Source organism: Lasiodiplodia theobromae, assembly GCF_012971845.1.
Source record: "Lasiodiplodia theobromae strain AM2As chromosome Unknown scaffold_26, whole genome shotgun sequence".
NCBI classification, from domain to species: domain Eukaryota; kingdom Fungi; phylum Ascomycota; class Dothideomycetes; order Botryosphaeriales; family Botryosphaeriaceae; genus Lasiodiplodia; species Lasiodiplodia theobromae.
The window spans coordinates 172,122-192,226 of NW_023336467.1; the positions used below are offsets into that span (position 1 = coordinate 172,122).

Here is a 20,105-nt window from a genome sequence, read left to right on the forward strand (position 1 = left end):
AAGCATGACTCAAGACAACGCTCCAGAATGCAATTTATTTCGGTCCAGTGGTTTAATCATTACCCGCTACAAGACAGGGTATCGTCCGAATAGAACTTGATGTCCGAAATAGTAAACGAGTTGACTTATCTTCCATTCCACCATCACGCCAGTTCAGATGACCCAATCTATTTCCTCTTCCTTTACTCATCCATCCCTCCTCCGCAGAACTCACGTCAAAACATACGTCGCGAAGAAAGCCGCCAGATCCAGCATCGCGGGCCAAGTGTCGTGCTTGCCCTCGTCCGTCCGCGCCTTACTACGCTCCTTCTCGCTCCGCAGCTCGCTCAGCTTCCGCTCGTGCCGCCTTCGCATCCGCCCCGTCTCTCCCCTGCGTCGTCGTCGACGGCGACGCTCCTTGACCATCCGCTCCGGCTCTGTCTCCGTCTCCGTCTCATCGTCAAAGTTATATGATAATGGTAACGATGACGAAGACAATGATACACCTACGTGCCTGGCACCCTCTTTTCCGCGCACCTGTCCATTGCCCCTCGCTTGACAGCGTCGTTGGCTGGCGTCGATTCCACTACTGCGATCATCCTCAGATGTGGAGTAGTCGGACGAGGAGGATGAGGGGAAAGATGTGAGGGAGGGCCTGTCTTCCTTGATCCGCACCTGCTTGCGCGAGGAGTATGATGAGGATGAGGAGAGCGGCGGCCGCACCGCAGTGGGTGCAGGTGTCGCCGGGGCTGGTGGCGAGAAAGCGTTGACGTCGATGGGATAGGTGCGGTAGACACCGGTTTGGACGGGCGGGAAGGAAGAGCGGTAATCAGGTGAGGTGGGCTTAGGTTTGCGGGAGGGAGCGGCAGACTGTGGTACTCGTGGTGCTTGCCTTGTGGAGCTCCTCCTGGGTATGCCGGGGGTTTGGATGGGTGGAGATGTGGGGTAGGAAGAGGGTTGGTGAACGGGGCTGTATTGTTGCTGCGGCACTTGTTGCTGGTAATGATAGTACGAAGGCGGTGTCGATGCTAACGTTTGCGGGCGGCGTCCTTGCGGGCATGCCTGGGAAGAGTGGATTGACGTTGTGCTGCCACGTGAGGCCGGATATGGTGTGGCTGCCGCTTTGAATGGTGGTACGGCGTTGGTGTTGTAACTCTGAGGTGGTAAGTCGGTATAGGGGATTCCATTGTGTTGAAGTGGAGGAGAAGAGCGAGCTGAACTATCAGGATGCGATTGTTGTGGCGGAGTCTGCGAAGACGCGATGTGCGTGTTGGAGGAACTAAAGGCATAAGCCGAAGGGTATGTGAATCTCCGACCAAAACCCGGCTTTGACGGCAAATCGTCGAAGTAAGTCTCATCGGAGGCTGGCGGAGATGGATTGACGTAGATTCTGCTGGATGGCAAATTGAAGTAACTCCCAGCAAATTCCGAACACTGAGTAGGCGAATCAGTTGGCGTCTCGGGCGGCGTGTTAGGCTGCAAAGGTGACACCTGCTGTTCTGAGAGACGCCATGTTCCGGATTCTGTGTTTCTGTATGTTCGAGGTGATTCGATTCCCGAGGGTGACTGAGGGATTGCTGCTGGGTGGCAGGAGGACTGAAAGCGAGCTGGAACATGCGATGGTCTGTTGATACGTGGATATCTAGTCGAGCATGGTGATACTGGTTCGAACGGGCGGTTGGGCTTAGGAGACAGCGGATCTTGCGCCTCGACCATCTTCGCTTCGTCTGGTCTGACGTTCTTGCTTGGGGTAAATTTGACGTCGATACCCGTGATAGCGAAAGGTAAACAGTGCTGGATTGGTGACAGTCCAGACTAAGTCGAGACGAAAGGAGCCTCGTCACCCCTGGGTGTCGACAGAGTGGTATTTGCCAAGTACTCTTGCTGTACCAGGCCGCCGACAAGAGAGGCGAGCAGGCGGCTTCAAAAAAGATAGCCACAGAAGGCTTGAGTACCGCTGCCTGATGTGCAATCGAGAGGGGAAATTCAGGATCCAAGCTGTGCAGATAACTGATCGAGAATGGGATTTAAGTAGGACAGCTCCCCGAAAAGCATATCACATGAGCGGTTGCCTACATAAGGGATTCGAGGAATGCTAGAAGCGACGCCAATTGCAGGCAAGATCAGATGGGTATGGTGGCGAAGGTCCAGTCCACACGTGTATTGCCATTTGGCTGGGGAGTGCCTGATCTGCAAGGCCGCCCCATTGAATGTGGCTGGAAAAAAGCCTGTCTGGTCTTGAAGATGGAGCAGATGGAGGGGCCCTCTCGAACCGGATGTGCAATGACGCAAGCCGGCAGGAAGAAGCCCTGAAGCACCCCACAGGGCTTGTGGCACGCGGACACGGTCGCAAACACTGCATGAAACTTGTTCTAGAGTTTGAAGGTAATCCGATGGCGATTAGGTCGGGCGCCCTGCATAAAGGGTTTACCACAGGCCTAGGTACCTCACACTCCCGCGCCCCTCTGTCATTCAATGCGCTTAATCGTTGGTGTCGAGCGCGCTCAAAAATCGGACGCCGTTTACGAGAAGTTTGTGAAGAGATCGGTTTTGACGACAATATGCCACAAGTTCTACATACCGGTCCTACGTTGAAGCCCCGTTCTTCTCTCCATGACAAGGAAGCGTTGTCCGGCGACGGTCTCTTGCCCCATTGGCTCGACGCAAAAGGGCCTGAAAGTGGCAATGCCTACGTAGGGTGCCAAGTTGCATACAGCTCCACGCACCTCTGCTGACCGCGAGGAATGGCTGGATGGGTAACTCGAGCTTCGGAGTCATCTCCATTTGTAATGAATCTTCAAAAGCCTGTGCAGTGATAGCGTTACATTTTCGCCTGCCTTTCGTCGCTCCTACCTCATACTGTGAGCCTCCAACGACAGGGGTATATAGTTTGGGGGTAAATGTGAAGGGAATGGCTGTGGCCGCCGAGTGCAAATTACCAAAAAAACGCCAGTCTATGCTGCAGGTGAGTTTCGATGCGCCCAAATCAAAACAGAGCAATTAAAATGACGCGCTTAATACCAAACCCAAAGGAATCAATACGAAAGCAGGAACCGTCGGAAGGCGCTGTTGAGTCGGTGAATCATGAGCCAAAGTCTTCAGAGGATGTCCTGCCTAACCTATCGTGCGGTTCAAGAACCCTACAATCTGCTGTGTCAATTGACGTTCCAGGCTTGCGGTCGTCGAATACTTACGAATATTGTTTCATGAGAGTTCCTTCGCCACCGTTTTCTAGGTCGATGTTGAAGACAAAGAAGCCACCGTCATTGGTCACTACCATGACTTGAGGGCCGTTATTGCTCATGGCGACGACGTTGCTGGGATGCATTGGCGGCCCGTCAATGTTTCTCTTCGGTATTTTCACCCAGGCGAAATCCCTGGCGGGCTCCCATATTTCAGCAACAGCACTAGGCAGGTAGCCTCCCAGCTTCTGCGCAAATCCCATGCCAACATTCTGCGAAGTGCGACGGATCATGCTCGCAAGGCCCGGATTGTTTTGCTTTCTCTCAGGGACGGCAGGGGCAGATGAGTCGTAGTCTCCATTATCCGGCATCTCTTCGCTGCTCGGGCTCCGACTGCGGTCGCGGGATCCAGCGGCAGAAGGTCTCCGGCCAGAAGGCGAACCGTCTTTGGAACGAGACTCGCTCTGTGGAGACAGGCGGAAAATATGGACTGTATCGGTTGCGGAAGAGACACAGAGCAAAGTTGAAGTGGAGTTGAAGGCCATGCTGAGGATTTTGGCGGGGATCGAGCCTCTGCGGAACTGGAACAGCTTTTTGGCGTCGGGAACGGAGAAAACGCGGATGATTGTGCCTTTCTCCGAGGCTGTGGCCAGCAAAGTGCCCTCATTGTTGAGCGCTATGCACGATAGCGGAGCCTGATGCGCCTCTATGACATTGACAGCCTCCATCCTAGTGGCATCGAATATGAGCAGCTCGCCAGTTCTAGGGGCAACGTGGGGCCCAGTTGGTGGCGCATGGGGCGCGGATGAAAAAGTCGGAGCATCCTTCTTTGGCAAAGGATAGACGAGGTGGTTGCGGTCGGAAGACGGCGACAAGGCGACGATGCCGTGCGGGTTGGGCGACGTCTCAATGGTATACAACAACTTCATGTTGCTGATGTCGTACAGGTATATTTGTTCCTCCAGCACAACAACTAGGCGCTTGCGATTCAGGCGAACGGCGAGGACTCTGGTGGGGAAGGTGAGCTCGCAGATGGTCGAATGTCTCTGACTTCAATCAGCGCGCCGGTCCTCGCAAGCGTGTCGCGATCGTACCTTGGTGTTGCGGATGCGCAGGAGGCGCGGCGACTGGATCAGAGCAACCAGAGAGGTGGAGAAGAGCATCTCCATGATCGACACATCGCCCTCTTCGCCCTCAAAGGATTTGGAGAAGGGCTCGGTATCGTACAAGCGGATGCCCTTCTTGGTGGCTGCGCGCGGGTGTCAGACTCAGGGAAGTGTGCGCGGGATGGCGGCAGGCTCACCGACACCAAGGGCGGTGTAGTCCTGGTTGAAGGTGACGAAGTTCATGGCAGGCTGCGTCATGTTGACGAGCTAGCAGCGTGGTGGAGCAGCGGTGCAGGACGGCGGGGGAAGCTGAGCGGGGGTATAGCGACGGGCGCAGCAGGCGGCGGAGAAAGCAGCTGATGGTCGGAGGGTGGTGGCTATAAACGGCGCATGGTTGAGGACTGGAGTGGTGAGTTGGGCGATGTTCGGGCAGCCCAAGTCAAGCGCGGTCGAGGTGGTGGTGGGGACAATTGCCTAGCAGTCCCGTTTGGCCCAAGCTCCCGCCTCGGGCCGCCGAACTTGGCCGACTTTTCATCCACTGCCACCACCGCCCTGCGATCATGTGTCGCTCTCACTATAAGTCATATGCTCCTGTTCCCTTTCCGCCACTCTACCTGTTGACGCCTCAGGGATAATCACCCGCCTCCTTTGCCAAGCGAGATACGCGTAACCCGGGATAGATTGCCGCCTGCCAGCATGCCCGCCCGGAATCGCGAGAGCCGGCCCGCGGCCAAGTCGACAAAGGAGAAGCGAGATGACGATATTATGTTGGTAAGTCAACATTGCTCGCTCGCCTCCCGTGCGCATGTTTCTATTTTGGTTGTTTGCGTTTTAAATGACCGACTGCTTTTCACTTTCCTTTGCTGTCTCCGGTCGGCCCCGAGGAAAAACTATCCTGATTCGGGTCTTGCATTCCTGGCCAGCCTTCGATGATTCCTGAGGCTGAGAGCGGCCTGAATAAAGAGCACCATTGTCTTATACAAGCATCTCGGCCTAGCTGGTAGCCCTCAAGTTAGCTCAGTGATTTTAGTCGTAGTAGCAGGGTACTAATACCTAGAAGACCAATGACAGCAGCATAGTTTCTAAGCAGAGCGTCGTCAAACTATATCACAGCGACCAACCAGACTTCTTCAAGCCGTTCATTGCCAAGTGCCAAAGGCGGAGCCCGCTCATCAACAGGGGCTATTGGCTGCGCATGAGAGCAATCGAGCATACTGTCACCGATTTCCTCAGACAACCCATTAAGAAGGACAAAATAGTAGTCAATCTTGGCTGTGGATAGTGAGTAAGATGATTTCTGCGCCCCCCTTACGTTTCCTAATAATGACCGCTATCAGTGATCCTCTACCATTTCATTTCTTACATCAGCAGCCAGAGCTGTGCGCCCGCGCGACATTTGTTGATGTCGACTATCCGCAACTCATGCATAAGAAGCGGGCGTGCATTTCAAACAGTGCAGCCCTACAAGAACTCTTCCCTGTCCTCAGTAGCGGCGTCTCAGATGGTCCGGATGTTTGGCGAGCTGGCCAGTATCTCGCAGTCGGCTGCGACCTTCGCAAGCTTTCCGAACTCGAAGACATCCTCAGGAAAGAAGTCCACGTCCACGACTGCGCCATCCTCTTTGTCGCCGAGGTCTCCGTGGCTTATATGGATGTCAAGAGCGCCGATGCAGTAGTCTCCTGGGCAAGCGCGTTTAAAGATGGTACGTTGTACATCTGTTTCGTTACGGGTACCGCTAACGAAGTCAGCTCAATTTTGCATTCTCGAGCAGTGTCTCCCGGAAGGGCCAAGCCATCCTTTTGCATCCACTATGCTGGGCCACTTCGAGAAACTTCACACCCACCTCAAGGTTGTTTATCAGTATCCCACCCTGAAAGATCAGGAAACTAGATTCCGGAATGCTGGATGGGCATCGGCGACAGCGCGAACGCTCTGGGAGCTCTGGGGCGATGACGAGTTTCTTCCACCAGATCAACGTAGGAGACTAGACGCCATCGAGCCTTTCGATGAATGGGAGGAGTTTGCCCTATTCGGAGGCCATTATCTCCTCCTGGTTGCAGCGACGAGCACCTCTACCCGCGAGGCAGACGATTCTCAGGTCCAAATCCAACATGCAAATGCTAAGCTGGACATGCAACCTGTTCTACGCGATGGCAGTGAAAGCAGCCTCCGACGTTTTGGTGCTGCATACTCGCACAGGGGCAAAGTCATCTACCACGGAGGTTATGGAGAGAAAACTCGACTGAGCGACTGTGATATCTACACCGCCGATGCCACGTACGAAGGGAAATTCGAGCTACAGCCTGGCAAATCCGGTTCGATAATGTGCCAAACCATCACGAATGTGGCCTCCGGCGATGACCTTTTCCTGCTTGCTGGGGGAAGAGAGTCTCCTAGCAAAGCCGTCGCTAGCACCTGGCTTGTGACTTCAACAGGCCGTTCCATCAGCGCCGAGAGCTTCAATTCCAACCGGGTGTTCAATGGCCGCTACCGACATTGTGCAGTGCCTGTGCTTATCGACAATAGAAGTGATGCACCTGGTGTTCTCATCTATGGCGGCAAGTCAGATGCAAGCACCGTCCTAGGGGATTTCTTACTCTTCGACTTGAAGAAACAATCCTGGTCCTTTGTACCCTCTGTGGAATCGGAGCAAGGTTGCGGCCTTCCACCTGCACGGTTTGGCGCAAGTATGTGCCATTCGGAACAATTCACTTCCATCGGACAACAGTCAGGCATCCTAATGGGAGGAATCTCTAAAGACGGGAGCATCTTGAGCGACGTTTGGGAGTGGACGCTGAGTTGGCAAGACGGCAGCCCGGCAATCAAGTGCACCGAAAGGACCGGGGAAATGGGGCTCAATAACCGATCCATACCATTTGCAAGGTTTGGCGCAGCTATCGTTCCACTCTCGAACCACTTCCTGCTGATTGGAGGTGTCACGAATGACCGTATTACTAGCTGGAACGAGGAGATCCTTCTCATCTCACTGGGTCCCGAACGTTGGATAAGGCCTGTTCAAATGCCGGCTTGCCCTAGCCCGCGACCGCTTTTTGTTGGCATTGGAGCGACGAAAGCTGACGACAAGATCGTGCTGGTTGGTGGAGGAGCAGTCTGCTTTTCCATGGGAAGCTTTTGGAACGCAAAAAGCTACAGCTTACGCTTGGACTACGAGCAAGAAATGTCATCAGCTTCTCCTGAAGAATCATGTGGGAAGGAGGCTGCAGAAATGCAGACGAACGGCTCACAGAGTATAGTAGAAGGATCAAAGCCTGAGAATGGCTCTTCTTCACCGGCAATCAAGCAAATCGGACGTACCACGGTGCAGACGAAAGAAGAATTCGATGCTATAGTCGCAGCCGGGCAACCAGTCATTCTCACCGACCTCGACATTGGACCATGCGTAGACCTCTGGACACCGGATTACCTCCTTTCCCGTATCGGCGCCGACCGCCCGGTGATCGTACACTCTTGCCCGACATCGCGTATGACATTCCAAACCAAGAACTTCAGCTACCTCAAGCAGAACTTCGGCGACTTCATCAAGGACGTCACGGCGGGCGGACAGCTCTACTTACGCTCCGTGGCCAGCACGCAGCCGGCTAAGCACCCCACGCAACTCTCCAAGGACTTCCCCTCGCTGGCGACGGACTTCCGCCTGCCGGACGCGCTCTCGGCCGTGGCGGAGGGCGCGCACAGCTCGCCGCTGCGCATCTCGGGCCCGGTGACGCTTTGGCTGCACTACGACGTGCTGGCCAACGTACTCTGCCAGATCCGCGGCGCCAAGCGCCTGCGCCTGTACCCGCCGGGCGACGTCGCGCTGCTGGCCTACCCGCCCGGGGCGTCCAGCTCCAACATTGACGTCTACGCGCCCGCCGACGAGCTCTCGCCGGCGCAGCGCGCGGCCCTGGCGCAGGCGCACCCCCACGAGGCCTTCCTGCGCCCCGGCGACGTGCTCTTCATCCCGCCGGCATGGAGCCACACGGCCAGGCCGGACGAGGACGTCAGTGTGGCGGTTAACGTCTTCTGGCGGAACCTGGAGAAGGAGGTGTACGCGGCCGGCAGGGACGTGTACGGGAACAGGGACATCGCTGCGTACGAGGAAGGCAGGAAGGCAGTAGACAAGATCGTGAAGGGGTTCGATGGGGTGCCAAGGGATCTGCGCATGTTCTATTTAGAGCGGTTGATGGGCGAGTTGAGGGACGGAGCGGAGGGGGCTGAGGAGGTGGAGAGGAAGTAAGCTGACGGTGCAAAAGTGGCGACAGGCTGAAACAGCCGGTTAGGTTAAGCCATGATCGATGCTTGTTTGTATCAAGTACGTCGATCTGAAGTTCTCAAACGCGTGTGTAGGGAAATTGACGGGGCAAACGATATGGAATTGGAGGACGCCCCGTGTCCACCCGAACATGAAACTGCGGTGAGAAGTATGTGCGATGGACTCGAATGGCACTTGAAGACCCCACTTGGGAACTAGCTGCTATTGCCTCGCTTTTAGTCGGTCGTTGCACACGGTTGTATATGTACAGTACGCGTGCGAATAAGATCGGACGGTACGAGCTTGACAAGATACATGACCAAACATGGGCTCCGGGCGGCCAAGATAGCGGGGTCGGTGCAAAAATAGAGCAAGACATTGGGACTATTTCTGCTACCCACCGGGATTTCACTGGTCACCGGGATGATTTTCTGAAAACAGAGGCATCATTTTCGCATTGCGTGGCAGGTGTTGGATGCGAGTAATGTGTCTGGGTCCCCCTCTCGGACACACGAGCCACGAACAAGGCAGACTGGCCCGATTCGTACCCTGCACGGGCGCACCCGCCAGGTGTTCGGAGGAACCTGGCATGGGTACGAGGGAGGAGCAGCGATGATCCCATTCAGGGTCCGGCGGGAGGCTTTGCGGAAGGAAACGGTTAAGCATGTGCATGGTGCTGCTTCGGTGCTAACGATGGTCCACGGTTCGAGAATGATTCAGAAGGTGCTCTGTGTTGGCGTGCGCCAGCTGGAAGTTGCCGCTACGTCCTTTACTTTGAGCGAGAGGGGGGTGAGAAGTCCGCCCAAGCCGAGTCGGGTTGCTTCAAGTAGGGAATATGGCGCAAGATCAGACGGAAGGCTGAAGATCACACCAACGGCAGCGGCGCGCTGATTGGACGTCGGCACTTTGGACCCATGCACGATGGAAGCCCATCTGCTTTTCCCGGCGCAACGGTGGGCAAGCGGTGTCAGAAAGATGATTTCTGCATGAGACGAACGCGTTTTCGGGATACGCGGTCCTAAGGCGGGCGGACGCGGTGTGAATGCAGCCAGGCGGCCCAGTCGGAGCGGCTGCACATGTTTTCTCGAAACAGTCAGCCATTGCGATGCGCGTCTGGCGCGGCGCGGCTGAGAGTGATGATGTGAGCGGCTATTTCCCCTGCTGCGATGGAGAAGTCAAGCACGAGAAGCATAACCTTGAGGGGAAGGCGGCAGCAGGCCAATAAGCGACGCGGGCGGCCCGGTGTTGCGGGAGGCTCACGGTCGACAAGGATGGCGACTAGGCTAACCGCGGAGGCGGAGGGTGGCGAGTATCCCGCCAGCGGCGGTGGGCGCGTACGGCAGCGGGCGGCGACGGACTCTCTGATCGATCGCGCGTCGTGCAGGCTCGCAGCCGGATTCCCTCTTGATGTTGGCCGGCCCGAGCGCTGGCATCGCGATGTCCATGTGGGCCCTCTGGCTTGGCGCGGATCACGGCGCTAAAGGCAGAGACCCGCCTACTCCGGTCGACCAGCAGTTAGCTTTAGCGGGGAGAGCCAGCTCCGATGATGCAGCTGCCATCGGACCAACCGCTCTCCAGCCCAGTTGCTCATGGCGCTGCGCTGGCACCGCCCCGTTGCTCTGCCGCTCTGCGGCCAACACCGCACAGGGGCCGCCCGATAAGGCGCCAGCCTGCTTATCGGCAAGGCCCTCATTCCGCCGGGGAAGATCCCCATGCTTCCGCTGCGGCCGGTGCGATGCGCGGCGACGGAGACCAGAGCGCACGCGACAAACCGAGGGGTGGTGGCAGCGGAAAGAGCTTCGCTAGCGCCCAGGCCCTTGTCCTGGTAGTCCAGCCTTCTCCACGCCTGATTGATGAGACCACCCTTGCACCAAAGCAAGCGGGGATGAGCGCCGCCGCACCTCGTTTGTGCCACTCCCTCCCCGACCTCTGTACCATCCTCTCCAATTCCTCCTCCCTCCAACTCGGCTGTGCCACCCACGCCCACGCTGCCTGCCTCCGACACAGCGTCGCCTGCAGAACCGCCCGCGCTCGTCCCACCGAGAGCCTGGCCCCAACGCCGCCCGTCCGCTGTTGCTTTTATGCGCCGCCAGCGCAGCCCAATGCCTTCTTGAGCTCCCGGCCTGCATTCCTCCTGCAACCCGCAGCCTTCCCGTCTTGCCGTCCTGCGCCGCCAGACTGCCTGCAGCCAGCCGTTGAGCCCTCGCCGCGACCGCCTCAGCAACATCACCTTAAACCTCTCCTCCCTCCTGACCCAAGCCTGTCGCAATCGTGGCCGACATCGTAATGGCTGCCGCTGTAGCCAGGGCGCCGTCGCTTCCCGCGCGGTCCTCCACCCCTCCTCCCAGCCTGTCGCTCAATACCTCGCCACGAGGGACCCCGGCTCCCGTGCCAAACAAACACCTTCCAGTATGCCACCCGGGCCCCCAGCCGGTCCAGCAATTCGACACGCCTCCGGCATCCCCGCCAGTCAAGCAGGTCGTGATCGAGGCATCCTCGCTCCTAGCCCCACCCGACAACCTTCCCCGGATCTGCGATGAGCCCCCTGTCTATTCAATCGACGCCACCACCGTCTCCCGCGCCGTCGAGCATTTGGCAACCCAGCCACTGCCAGATCCGAAGCAGGTCTTTCCATGGCTGCACGGCCTGCATGCCGACAACCAGATACAATTGGCTTTTTTTGTTCAGAGGAAGAGGTCGCTACGCAAAGTGCCCCGGTGCATCAGGGGCCTGACTATCGTCAAGGCCGACGGAGATCTCAGCAGCGCCAAGCTCAAGGGTGCAATTCCTCCGAACGAGTTGTTGCTCATGCAGAGCGACGCCGCTCAATTCCTCGAGATAGATCCTCGGGATGGCTTCTCTGTCAGGAACTTCCAGATCCAGGCCTGCAAAATGGCCACTGTGTCGGACATAATCGTCTACGGAGACGAAAAGATGCCTCATGAAGATGTCGTGAGACTGGCGACTAGAATTGCAGGCGCGCAGAGGGCTTGGAGAGAGAGGCACATCGGCACGGGCTGCGATGTGCAGGATTTCAATACATTTGTTGTGTCTGGTAAGTTTTGCGTCAGTCTAACGCCCAGGTTTCACCATTTACTGACGCTCAGACGCAGATCCGTTCAGTGCGTTCGAGGAAAACCACCCTGAACTAGTGGCAGTAGATTCTCGAGGCTGCATGACGGGTAATGTAATGGATTTTTGTAAGCTCCCATTCAAGCTCCACAACGAACAGTTCCCTCGAAATCCCGGACGGCAGCGTTCTCGAGACTTCTTTGCAGCGGATCATTGGCCTACGCGTATGGCCGTTGCATGACGCGTGAGCGATCATTCGCTTGCTCATACGCTGCTGTCCGGATATATGATTGAGGGGCGGATCTGTAACAACATGCTGACAACAGTCGCAGTCTATTGGGAGCGCCTGGAGATGTGTACCATGTCCGAAGCCTCAGAGATCAGCCACAACGTTTTCATGGGGCCAACTCCCGATCCCGAATTGGGAATATCGTCTGCGAATGATTACGATGTCTTGATCGAGGCAAACGATCACGCCCATTGCCCCGACTCTCGGTCTTTGCAAGCGGCTTCAAAGATGCTCGAGAAGACCAAAAGACCAACCCTCAGTCTCTCGTTCCCGTCGTCCGGCAGCATCGTACCACCAACTTGGTCCCATGCTGAAGTCGACAGTTTGATGGAGATGTGTCATTGGATTTACAGAATAGCCAACCCCGTGGATGCTACGGATTCAGGTATTGACGAAGATGGGGATAGCGATATGAACGAGAAGACGGACCGGTCAAGGAAACTATTGATCCACTGTGCAGACGGTTACACCGAGAGCTCGCTGCTTGGGCTTACCTACTTCATGTTCGCGGAGGGACTTCCGGTCCACGAGGCTTGGGTTCGTCTGCATCGGGACCGAGGCCGGAACTTTTTCGCCTATTCATCTGACGTGGCGCTCCTAACGAGCATCCAGCCACGAATCCTGCAGGAGTCTCCCCGCTTTGGCGGTTCAATTCTCACCCTCCAAGAGCCTGCTTGGTTGTCGAAGCTTGATGGTAGCCTACCCAGCCGCATCCTACCGTACATGTACCTGGGCAATCTCAACCATGCCAACAATCCCGAGCTCTTGCGAGAACTCGGCATCACGCGAGTACTCTCCGTCGGCGAGCCAGTCTCGTGGGTGAAGGAGACTATGGAGGAGTTTGGCACTCAGAATCTCCTTTACATTGACCGCGTCCAAGACAACGGGGTCGATCCTCTGACTGAGGAGTTTTCCCGGTGTTTACGTTTCATTGAACAAGGCAAGATTGATGGTACCGCCACTCTCGTCCACTGCCGAGTGGGGGTCAGCAGGTCTGCCACCATCTGCATCGCCGAGGTCATGAACGAGCTGGGCCTGAGTTTCCCACGTGCATACTGCTTTGTTCGTGCAAGGAGGTTGAACGTCATCATTCAGCCGCACCTGAGGTTCACGTGAGTGGTCTAGACTTTTGACATTTCTTAGAACTGAGCTAACAAACCCAGTTACGAGCTGCTCAAATGGGAGGAGTACCAGCACCAACGACGTGGCGAGCCGCTCCGACGCGAGCTTGAATGGGGAACGATTGCGCGCGAAATCGCACTAATGAACCGCCCGTACTCAAGGCAATGATCTCGCGATACATGCTTACACGGCTTTCTGCGCTGCATTAAGCCCTTCTTCTTACTTACACCACGCATTTGATTTTTTATTATTCTTCTGCGCTTATTGGTGCGCTTATCAGCCTTCCCGGAGAGGCTTCAGCTCACTGGTACGGTTTCTATTGTCTCTTTACCTTCGCTTCTCTCTTTTCCGAACTTTGCGAGGAGATGGCAAAAGACTTGCTTTCGTTCATTTTCCTCTCAAGCTCGACCGAGATTGCCTTTCACTTCTTAGTGGTATTTCTCTTTTAGTCGCGAAGGGGTTTGCAGATGTAGTTCGCTTTGACATAACCTTCTGGATGGCTTTCTTCCATCTTTCTATTCAGCTTAGTTTGGTTTGGGGTTCAGATATGGAACGGAAGGAGAACCGGGACTGGAAAGGGCTAAAGGGTTCATTGGGAATGTTGCTGGAACTTTACTTTCTTTTCGTCCCACAGGAATGGGAATTCGGATATGATTTATGAAATTATGATTTAAGGGACTTCAACGTTCGTGCTTTCCTGTCTTTGTTGGATCAAGAGTCTTTCGCTAGTCTTGCACCGAGATTGCTGTCTTTTCTGGATATACGTGCGTTTGGACAAGACTGTTACAGTGCTTTGGGAAAGATGGCGGAAACGCTCAGGCGGAGATGGAAACAAGAGGTGGTTGTTCAGACGTTGATTATTCTTGCTCAGTCCCTTGCTCCTTTTATACGTCCCTGGTTCTCCTGCTGATAGCTTGGCGTTTGGACTTTTATTTCACTTCTAAATCATTCAAGGACTCACCAAACATACGTCTCTTACCAATTCTCGATCTGTGCCCAGAGTCGAAAGACTATAAGTGCTTTCGTGCCACACTCCGGTACATGATTCCTGCATCTTCTGCCCCGCGGTAAGACGGGGGGTAGTAGAGCCAAGGGTAGACACATGGCCTATGGTGTTCTAGTGCGTGCGTTTCGGGTATGGTGAATGCTGACGTTCGCGTGATTGGTGGTGGGTGTAGCGCAAGACTGCGCTTGGACTTCTCTAGCTGTCTTATTCGTGGCCTTCGTTTCATCAATCTTGTGTACTTTTCACCATCCCGACTAGAGATCAGTCTACCGACATTATAGTGAGACAAGTCCACAAAATTTATTGGATGAGAATTACATCGCAGATGGGGCTACCGAATAAATGCGGCAACATGCTCTTGAACGACAACACCTAGGATATTGACTAAGCAGTGCCGACAAATATTGAAATTTCCATACAAAGTTATTAAGCGGTGAAAAGAAAATTTTGTGTCACATGTCTCACGAGGTTGTTATCGTCCATATGTAGGGATTTAAAGTAAACAGTCGGATGTGAATATGTGCTTTACAGCTACAGCTAGTTCTTCTTCGAGAAAACGTATCGATACTCGAATAAGTGGATTATGGTATTGACCCTGGACAGAAAGCCTCGAAAAGTGCCCAGCGCTTCGTTATTCTTCTTAAACCTAGGGGGAAATGAGGAACTATGCCATAGCTCCTATGTCCTAGCGAAGGCTGTCGTTACCGCAGCTATGAGCCATATATACAACTCTATTCTCCCACAAGCCGTTATTACCGATCATTCAAGGTACTTTCTGCACCGGAGGGTTGCGGAGAAAGACCGGCGCGTGCTGGCCGGAATGCGACGGTATGGCGTGGTACAGTGACGAAAAAATGCGGAACCTAGATTAGGATGTAAGAATGAAGTTCTCTGCAGACTACTTTTGTTTACGCTTTCCAAAATGCAATGCAGGAACTGATTGCTGTCTGTTTCCCCCAGATAGCATAGAAGATTATCACTTACTATTTCGGGAAGTGACAGTGCGGACATAGCTGCAAGGGTTCCGTTGGCCCAGCTGCCAAACAGAGGCGCTCGTGGCACATGACACGAACAGGCATTCCGAGTCGACGAGTGGCAATTCGAAGCAATGGCCGGATAGTATCGATGCGGAAAATTGGTGGTCTTCGAAAAAAGCCGGCTCTCGGCTGGTTGCATCCCATGTTCCTAGGAGATCTAACAAAGCCAGGAAAGCCACGCACTTCGATTGCCGGCGTGCCCATAGCAATGTATTAGTAACAGTGGCAGAAAAACGACCAGGGGCGACGCGCGGCTCCGGACACAGCGTCACAGATAAAGCGGCAATGCATGCGAAGTGAAAATAGACAAATGAACTCGCACCAGCTATCAAGGTGGAATGCAGACCCACAATCGGATGATTTGTCAGCAAAGAAGACCCATTTACACGTATGTCATGGTGGAGAGTAAATAATAGCCCTGGTTGGCGGGCCAAATGGATATAAGTATCTTGATGTCTTTTTCTAAATCCAGAGTCCGTTTTCACCGATGCAAAGTGTATCCAGCGCAGCGCCATTGCGAAGTCCCATGTCCAATTTCGTCCCAGCGTCGGCATGATATTTCGAAGTTCCCTCCAGGACCGGTCAAAACGCCACACACCCATACAATAGAAGTCCTCCCAGGACGGGAAAAAATGTCAATCTGCGGCGACCCAGTTGACGGCCTCGTTCCACATTGGCTTCCCCTTGGCGACCCAGCGGTCGTAGCCCTGCTTTGCGCAGGCGCGGGCCTCGGCGTAGGCGATGGCGCGCTCGTTGTGCATGACCCAGTTCTTGCCGGCGTTGAGCGACTCCTGGTAGAACTTCCAGTAGTTGGGGTCGCGCACCAGCTCCGACGTCTTCTCCAGGCGGCCCGTCTTCTGGCAGACGCGGTCGACGCGCTCCATCAGCTCGAGCACGTGGGTGCCGTCGATGTACGTCTGGGCGCCGTCGTCGCTGAAGTCCGGGGTGACGAGCTTGGTGAGGCGGCGCAGCGAGGAGTAGGCGGGAGCCTTGGGGTCGGCGTGTCGCAGCGGCGGCTGGTAGGCGAGGAAGCGGGCGAAGTCGAAGCCGCTGGTGAGGAACTTCTGCAGGCGCGGGTAGGGGGGCAGCACCAGGCGCAGAGTGAGCTCGCGCAGGGCGGGCATCTGCGGCAGGGCCTTCTCCAGCGAGGCCTCGAGGTTGAGCTGCTTCAGCTCCAGCGACTGGCTCAGGCTCCCCAGGAACAGCACCCAGCGCGGCATGAAGGGGTCGCCGACGACGTCGGTGAAGTCGGTCTGCACCTCCCAGTTGCGCAGGTGCTGCAGCAGGCCGGCCTGGTGCAGGGCGCGCTGGCGCGGCCAGCCGCCCGTCGACAGCTTGAGCTCGCAGCTGTCCTCGGGCCCCAGCTCGCCCTGCAGCTGGCAATAGCGGTACACGGCCTCGACGTACTCGGCGTGGATCTGGCGGTTGACCAGGAGCAGCTCGCGGGCCGGGCCGTATGTTAGGGCGTCCATCAGCAGCGGGCGTGCGGTGGCGTAGTCGTTGCCCACGGCTGGTCTCCGCGATGCATACAGGACGAATTCGTAGACGAGGTTCCGCACCTCGCGCGGCAGCCCCAGCAGCGATGCTCGAGCCAGCGGGGCCGCCGCCGGCCCGCCGTCCTCTGGTGGTGTTGTCGTTGCGCGCGGCATCCCGGGCAGCTCAAGTGCTTGGTGCTCGTGCAAATTCCTGCTCAGGCTTTGCTCAGGCTCATGAGGTTGTGAGACCAGAAATTAGCGGCATTTTCGCATCTCGTGGGAAGTGGAGAGGCGGTCGACGAGCAGGGATGTTGGGCAATGATCTGTTGCACAGCCACGCTGAGGGCCGGGGTAAACCAATCATATCAGGGCAAACGGCTACATTAAAATTAAATAGGCGCGCAAAATTCTGGAGGACCGTTTAGAAGGGCCGAAACAGAGCCTTCAAGGGCCGGTAGACGCCCAGCAGCAACGGCAGTCAACCGTGACAAGGGCGAAGCTTCAGGCACTGCGATTTTCTGATACTGGAGAAGGCACGCTTACCCGATCCGGCAATATTCGCTTCGTCCGCCATGTACGTCACTTCGAGCCCACGGCCCGACCTCCTGCGACGCGCCCACCGCCTGCGATGCCTCCGTACGGGGCGGGCTAGCTGAGTCCCAGACCGCTCCGCCCGCTGACTCACCGGGGGAGCCGTCCTCCGCTCACATGCGGTCAGTGGAGATCCTTGGCGCATCCGGACGGCCCAGCGTCCATGATTTGCGCACGCCCACGCGGCCGGCCTCGATGCGAGCCCCAGTCCGCCCGCCCGCCGCTGCCTCTGACCGCCCAAATGTATCCCGAGACGGGGGGTGGAACGGCTTGCCACCCTTCGCAGAAAACCGTGTCCCGTCCGCCGCGCACGGATCCCCAGAGCCGACGCCGACGTGGTCGCCGCCAGTTTGCATCCAGCACCCCCTCATCCCGCCCTTCTCCTCACTGCGAGCCCAGGACCCACGGTCCGTCTTGCCGGGCCACTTCTGCGCCTGCCGTCCCTTACCCCCTCCTTTCGGTCGGTTACCTGTCGCAGCAGCAGCCCCCGGCCCGACGACGACCTCCCGCATGTGTCACCTCATAGTGGGCAGCGGCCTGTAAAAATGGGGCCACCGCACCTTGATTGCGGCCCGACCGGACGAGAACCCCGCAAATCGAGACGTCCGACTGTCCTGTGGCCGCCTGTGGCCAATCGTCTGCGGCCTGTTTGTCGCTCGTCTGGCCTGCCAAGGTCCGATTCCACCCTCGGGATCTGCACTGAGGTCGAAAGAGACGCCAGCCGCCGAATTGGCAGTTCGATCCGGCTGCCGTAATTTCTGTGACAGCAGGGTCGGGAATAGCGCACGGACGCTCGCACCGGGTGATCAGAGCCAAGGGTTTGGCGGGATCTTTCGTCATGGGTCTTCCCAATCGATGTCCTCGAATTCTCGTCGTCAGAACCTAACTCCAGGCACCACGCAAAATGCTATCCGAATGCACCCTCATGAAGCCAGAAAGGGGAAGGGAAGTAGAAGCCCGGGCGTAATTCTGCTCCTTAATGCACGTGTTTCAGCATCCGAGAATCATCACTCCACCTCACAAGCACAACTCAAGCATCCGCCAAGGTCTCCGCTCACGACTTTTCTCTCCATTTCCCCGAAAATGCCCCGTCGTCCCAACCACCAGCCATCACGGTGCAATCAACCCACCAGCCCAGCAACGTCCTCCGGCCAATTGCCCAAAATCATGGCACTTCGCGGGATTTGGCCGCTCAGCGGCGCCAGCAGTTTGACGTTTTGCTTCGCTTCGTCGACGTCGGCAATGTACACGTATCCTACCACGCTGCTGTCGCGGATGTGCTCGTAGCTGTCCGACGGCTCGGCATGCGTAATGGCGAGTAAGCCGTTCTGTATCATGAGCGACGGCTTGATTCTGTCATACAGGCGTCCGGAAGACTCGGTGTCGTCGTCCTCGCCACCGGGAAGAAAGGATGATGCAGGATTGGTTGCGGATGCTATTAATTGGAGTCATTATATAGCCCCTCGATCGTCAAATGGGGACTTACTGTCTACTGTGCGGAAGATGTGGAGTGAGTTAAAGTCGAGGCGTTGCGTGTGCGGGCTGAGAGTGGTGGAGCCATGGCCGAAGAAGTAAGACCGGACTTGCGTTTGTCTCAATGCCTTCATGTAAGTCTCGTCGCGGTCGACACATCCGCCTGACTTGTCGAGCTTGACCACCTGGACCGGATCCTCGCCGGGGCGCGAGAAACGGCGGGAAAGATCGCTGTATAGGCGCTCTGAACCGAGGACGAGGATGACGTTCACTAGAAAAGCTTTGTGAGTAGATGTACACCAAACACGCAGAAAGCAAAGTTGCATGGGCAGAATTTTGGCGAAGGTTTTCGTCTGGCAGTATCATAGTCATCGTGCACACACCTGAAAACTCCGAAACAACATGTTGTATATTCTCATACACGCCCTTCTTATCCACGCTCAGCACGCCGGGCGTGTCAATAATGCATCCTGATTTTCTGGCCTCATCGTCCTCGCCCAGCCTGCTCGTCACCGCCAGCGCTAGCCTCGTCACCAAGCCCCGATACATTTTCGGGTTATCGTCCGGGCTGCCCAGCCCGAAGTGATAGACGAGCGGCATCTTGACTGGGACGGGGCTGGGTCCGTTGATGGGGCTGCTGCCCCAGCCCTCCTCGACGTCCAACACACTGGCCATCGTGGCCGTGGCCAACGAGCCGGGCGGGCTCAGCATGCCCTGCCTGGGATCCAAGTTGACGACGACGGGCTGGCGACCCATCTTGACGCCGTACGCCGTCAACAGGCGCACCAAGCTCGTCTTCCCCGCGTTCTCCGGGCCCACGACCAGCACGCGCGGGCCAATTGGCTTCTCGCCGCCGCTTCCCATCTCTTGCGTCGTAGAAACGGCGTCGCGCAGCCGCTCGAGCGCAAAGTGCACGTTTGCGTACTCGACCATGGGCGTCTCCTCGGCCTGGTACTCGCTCTCGACGTCGCCCTCGACCTGCAAGCGGCAGCCGTGCCACGTGAAGATGGCCGCCTTCGTGCCCGCCCGGAACAGGTACGGCTCCTTGGCGTTGCACGCCAGCTCCGTGCCGAAGCACTCGGCCGTGCCGTTGAGCAGCTTGACCGTCAGCGTCGCGTTGAACGGCACCTCGAACCGGTACTCGGTTCCCGGCGCCAGGTCCTGCGTGCGCGGCGCCGACGACGGCGCGAGCACGTCCGCGGCCGACGGCGGCGGCGCTGCCGACATGGACAGCCCCGGCAGCGAGAGGCCCGGGAGTGACATTGCTGCGTGTGTTGCGGTCGATTCGCGTCGGGCTCGGTTCGGTTGCGTCGGTCGGTCGGTCGGTCGGCGTCGAAGCAACCCGTCGGGCGTTGAGGAAAGCTTGAGGCGTTGCGAGGGGGTGGGTGCGGGGGTGGGCGGTGGTGCGATGGAGGTTCGTGTTGGGCGACGCGCTTCTGCAATGATGCGCGTTTGTTGCCGCGCCGCCGGGACGGGAGCGGCTGGCCTTGGCGGGGTCGTAGGGCTGATCACGGTCATGGA

General features: G+C 56.8%; 5 protein-coding genes across 5 annotated transcripts; 2 read left to right on the forward strand and 3 right to left on the reverse strand.

Moving 5' to 3' along the window:
• Window positions 1–3,061: 3,061 nt before the first annotated feature.
• LTHEOB_8267 (Protein-vacuolar targeting protein) lies at window positions 3,062–4,525 on the reverse strand (the record flags this gene model as incomplete). The annotated part of the gene is made up of 4 exons (XM_035517725.1): window positions 3,062–3,119; window positions 3,174–4,207; window positions 4,256–4,410; window positions 4,465–4,525. The coding sequence occupies 4 exons, from the start codon at window positions 4,523–4,525 to the stop codon at window positions 3,062–3,064; spliced, it is 1,308 nt and encodes a 435-aa protein (XP_035370387.1).
• A 438-nt stretch (window positions 4,526–4,963) lies between these two features.
• On the forward strand, window positions 4,964–8,504 carry LTHEOB_8268 (Leucine carboxyl methyltransferase 2; the record flags this gene model as incomplete). The annotated part of the gene is made up of 4 exons (XM_035517726.1): window positions 4,964–5,038; window positions 5,328–5,548; window positions 5,605–5,969; window positions 6,016–8,504. The coding sequence occupies 4 exons, from the start codon at window positions 4,964–4,966 to the stop codon at window positions 8,502–8,504; spliced, it is 3,150 nt and encodes a 1,049-aa protein (XP_035370388.1).
• Window positions 8,505–10,805: 2,301 nt separating this feature from the next.
• On the forward strand, window positions 10,806–13,170 carry LTHEOB_8269 (Pps1 dual specificty phosphatase; the record flags this gene model as incomplete). The annotated part of the gene is made up of 5 exons (XM_035517727.1): window positions 10,806–11,574; window positions 11,633–11,719; window positions 11,924–12,417; window positions 12,493–12,992; window positions 13,044–13,170. 5 exons carry the CDS (start codon window positions 10,806–10,808, stop codon window positions 13,168–13,170), a joined length of 1,977 nt encoding a protein of 658 aa, XP_035370389.1.
• A 2,510-nt stretch (window positions 13,171–15,680) lies between these two features.
• On the reverse strand, window positions 15,681–16,694 carry LTHEOB_8270 (uncharacterized protein; the record flags this gene model as incomplete). The annotated part of the gene is made up of 1 exon (XM_035517729.1): window positions 15,681–16,694. The coding sequence occupies one exon, from the start codon at window positions 16,692–16,694 to the stop codon at window positions 15,681–15,683; it is 1,014 nt and encodes a 337-aa protein (XP_035370390.1).
• Window positions 16,695–18,232: 1,538 nt separating this feature from the next.
• On the reverse strand, window positions 18,233–19,847 carry LTHEOB_8271 (Pre-mRNA cleavage complex ii protein clp1; the record flags this gene model as incomplete). The annotated part of the gene is made up of 3 exons (XM_035517730.1): window positions 18,233–18,546; window positions 18,598–18,855; window positions 18,968–19,847. The coding sequence occupies 3 exons, from the start codon at window positions 19,845–19,847 to the stop codon at window positions 18,233–18,235; spliced, it is 1,452 nt and encodes a 483-aa protein (XP_035370391.1).
• Window positions 19,848–20,105: the final 258 nt, after the last annotated feature.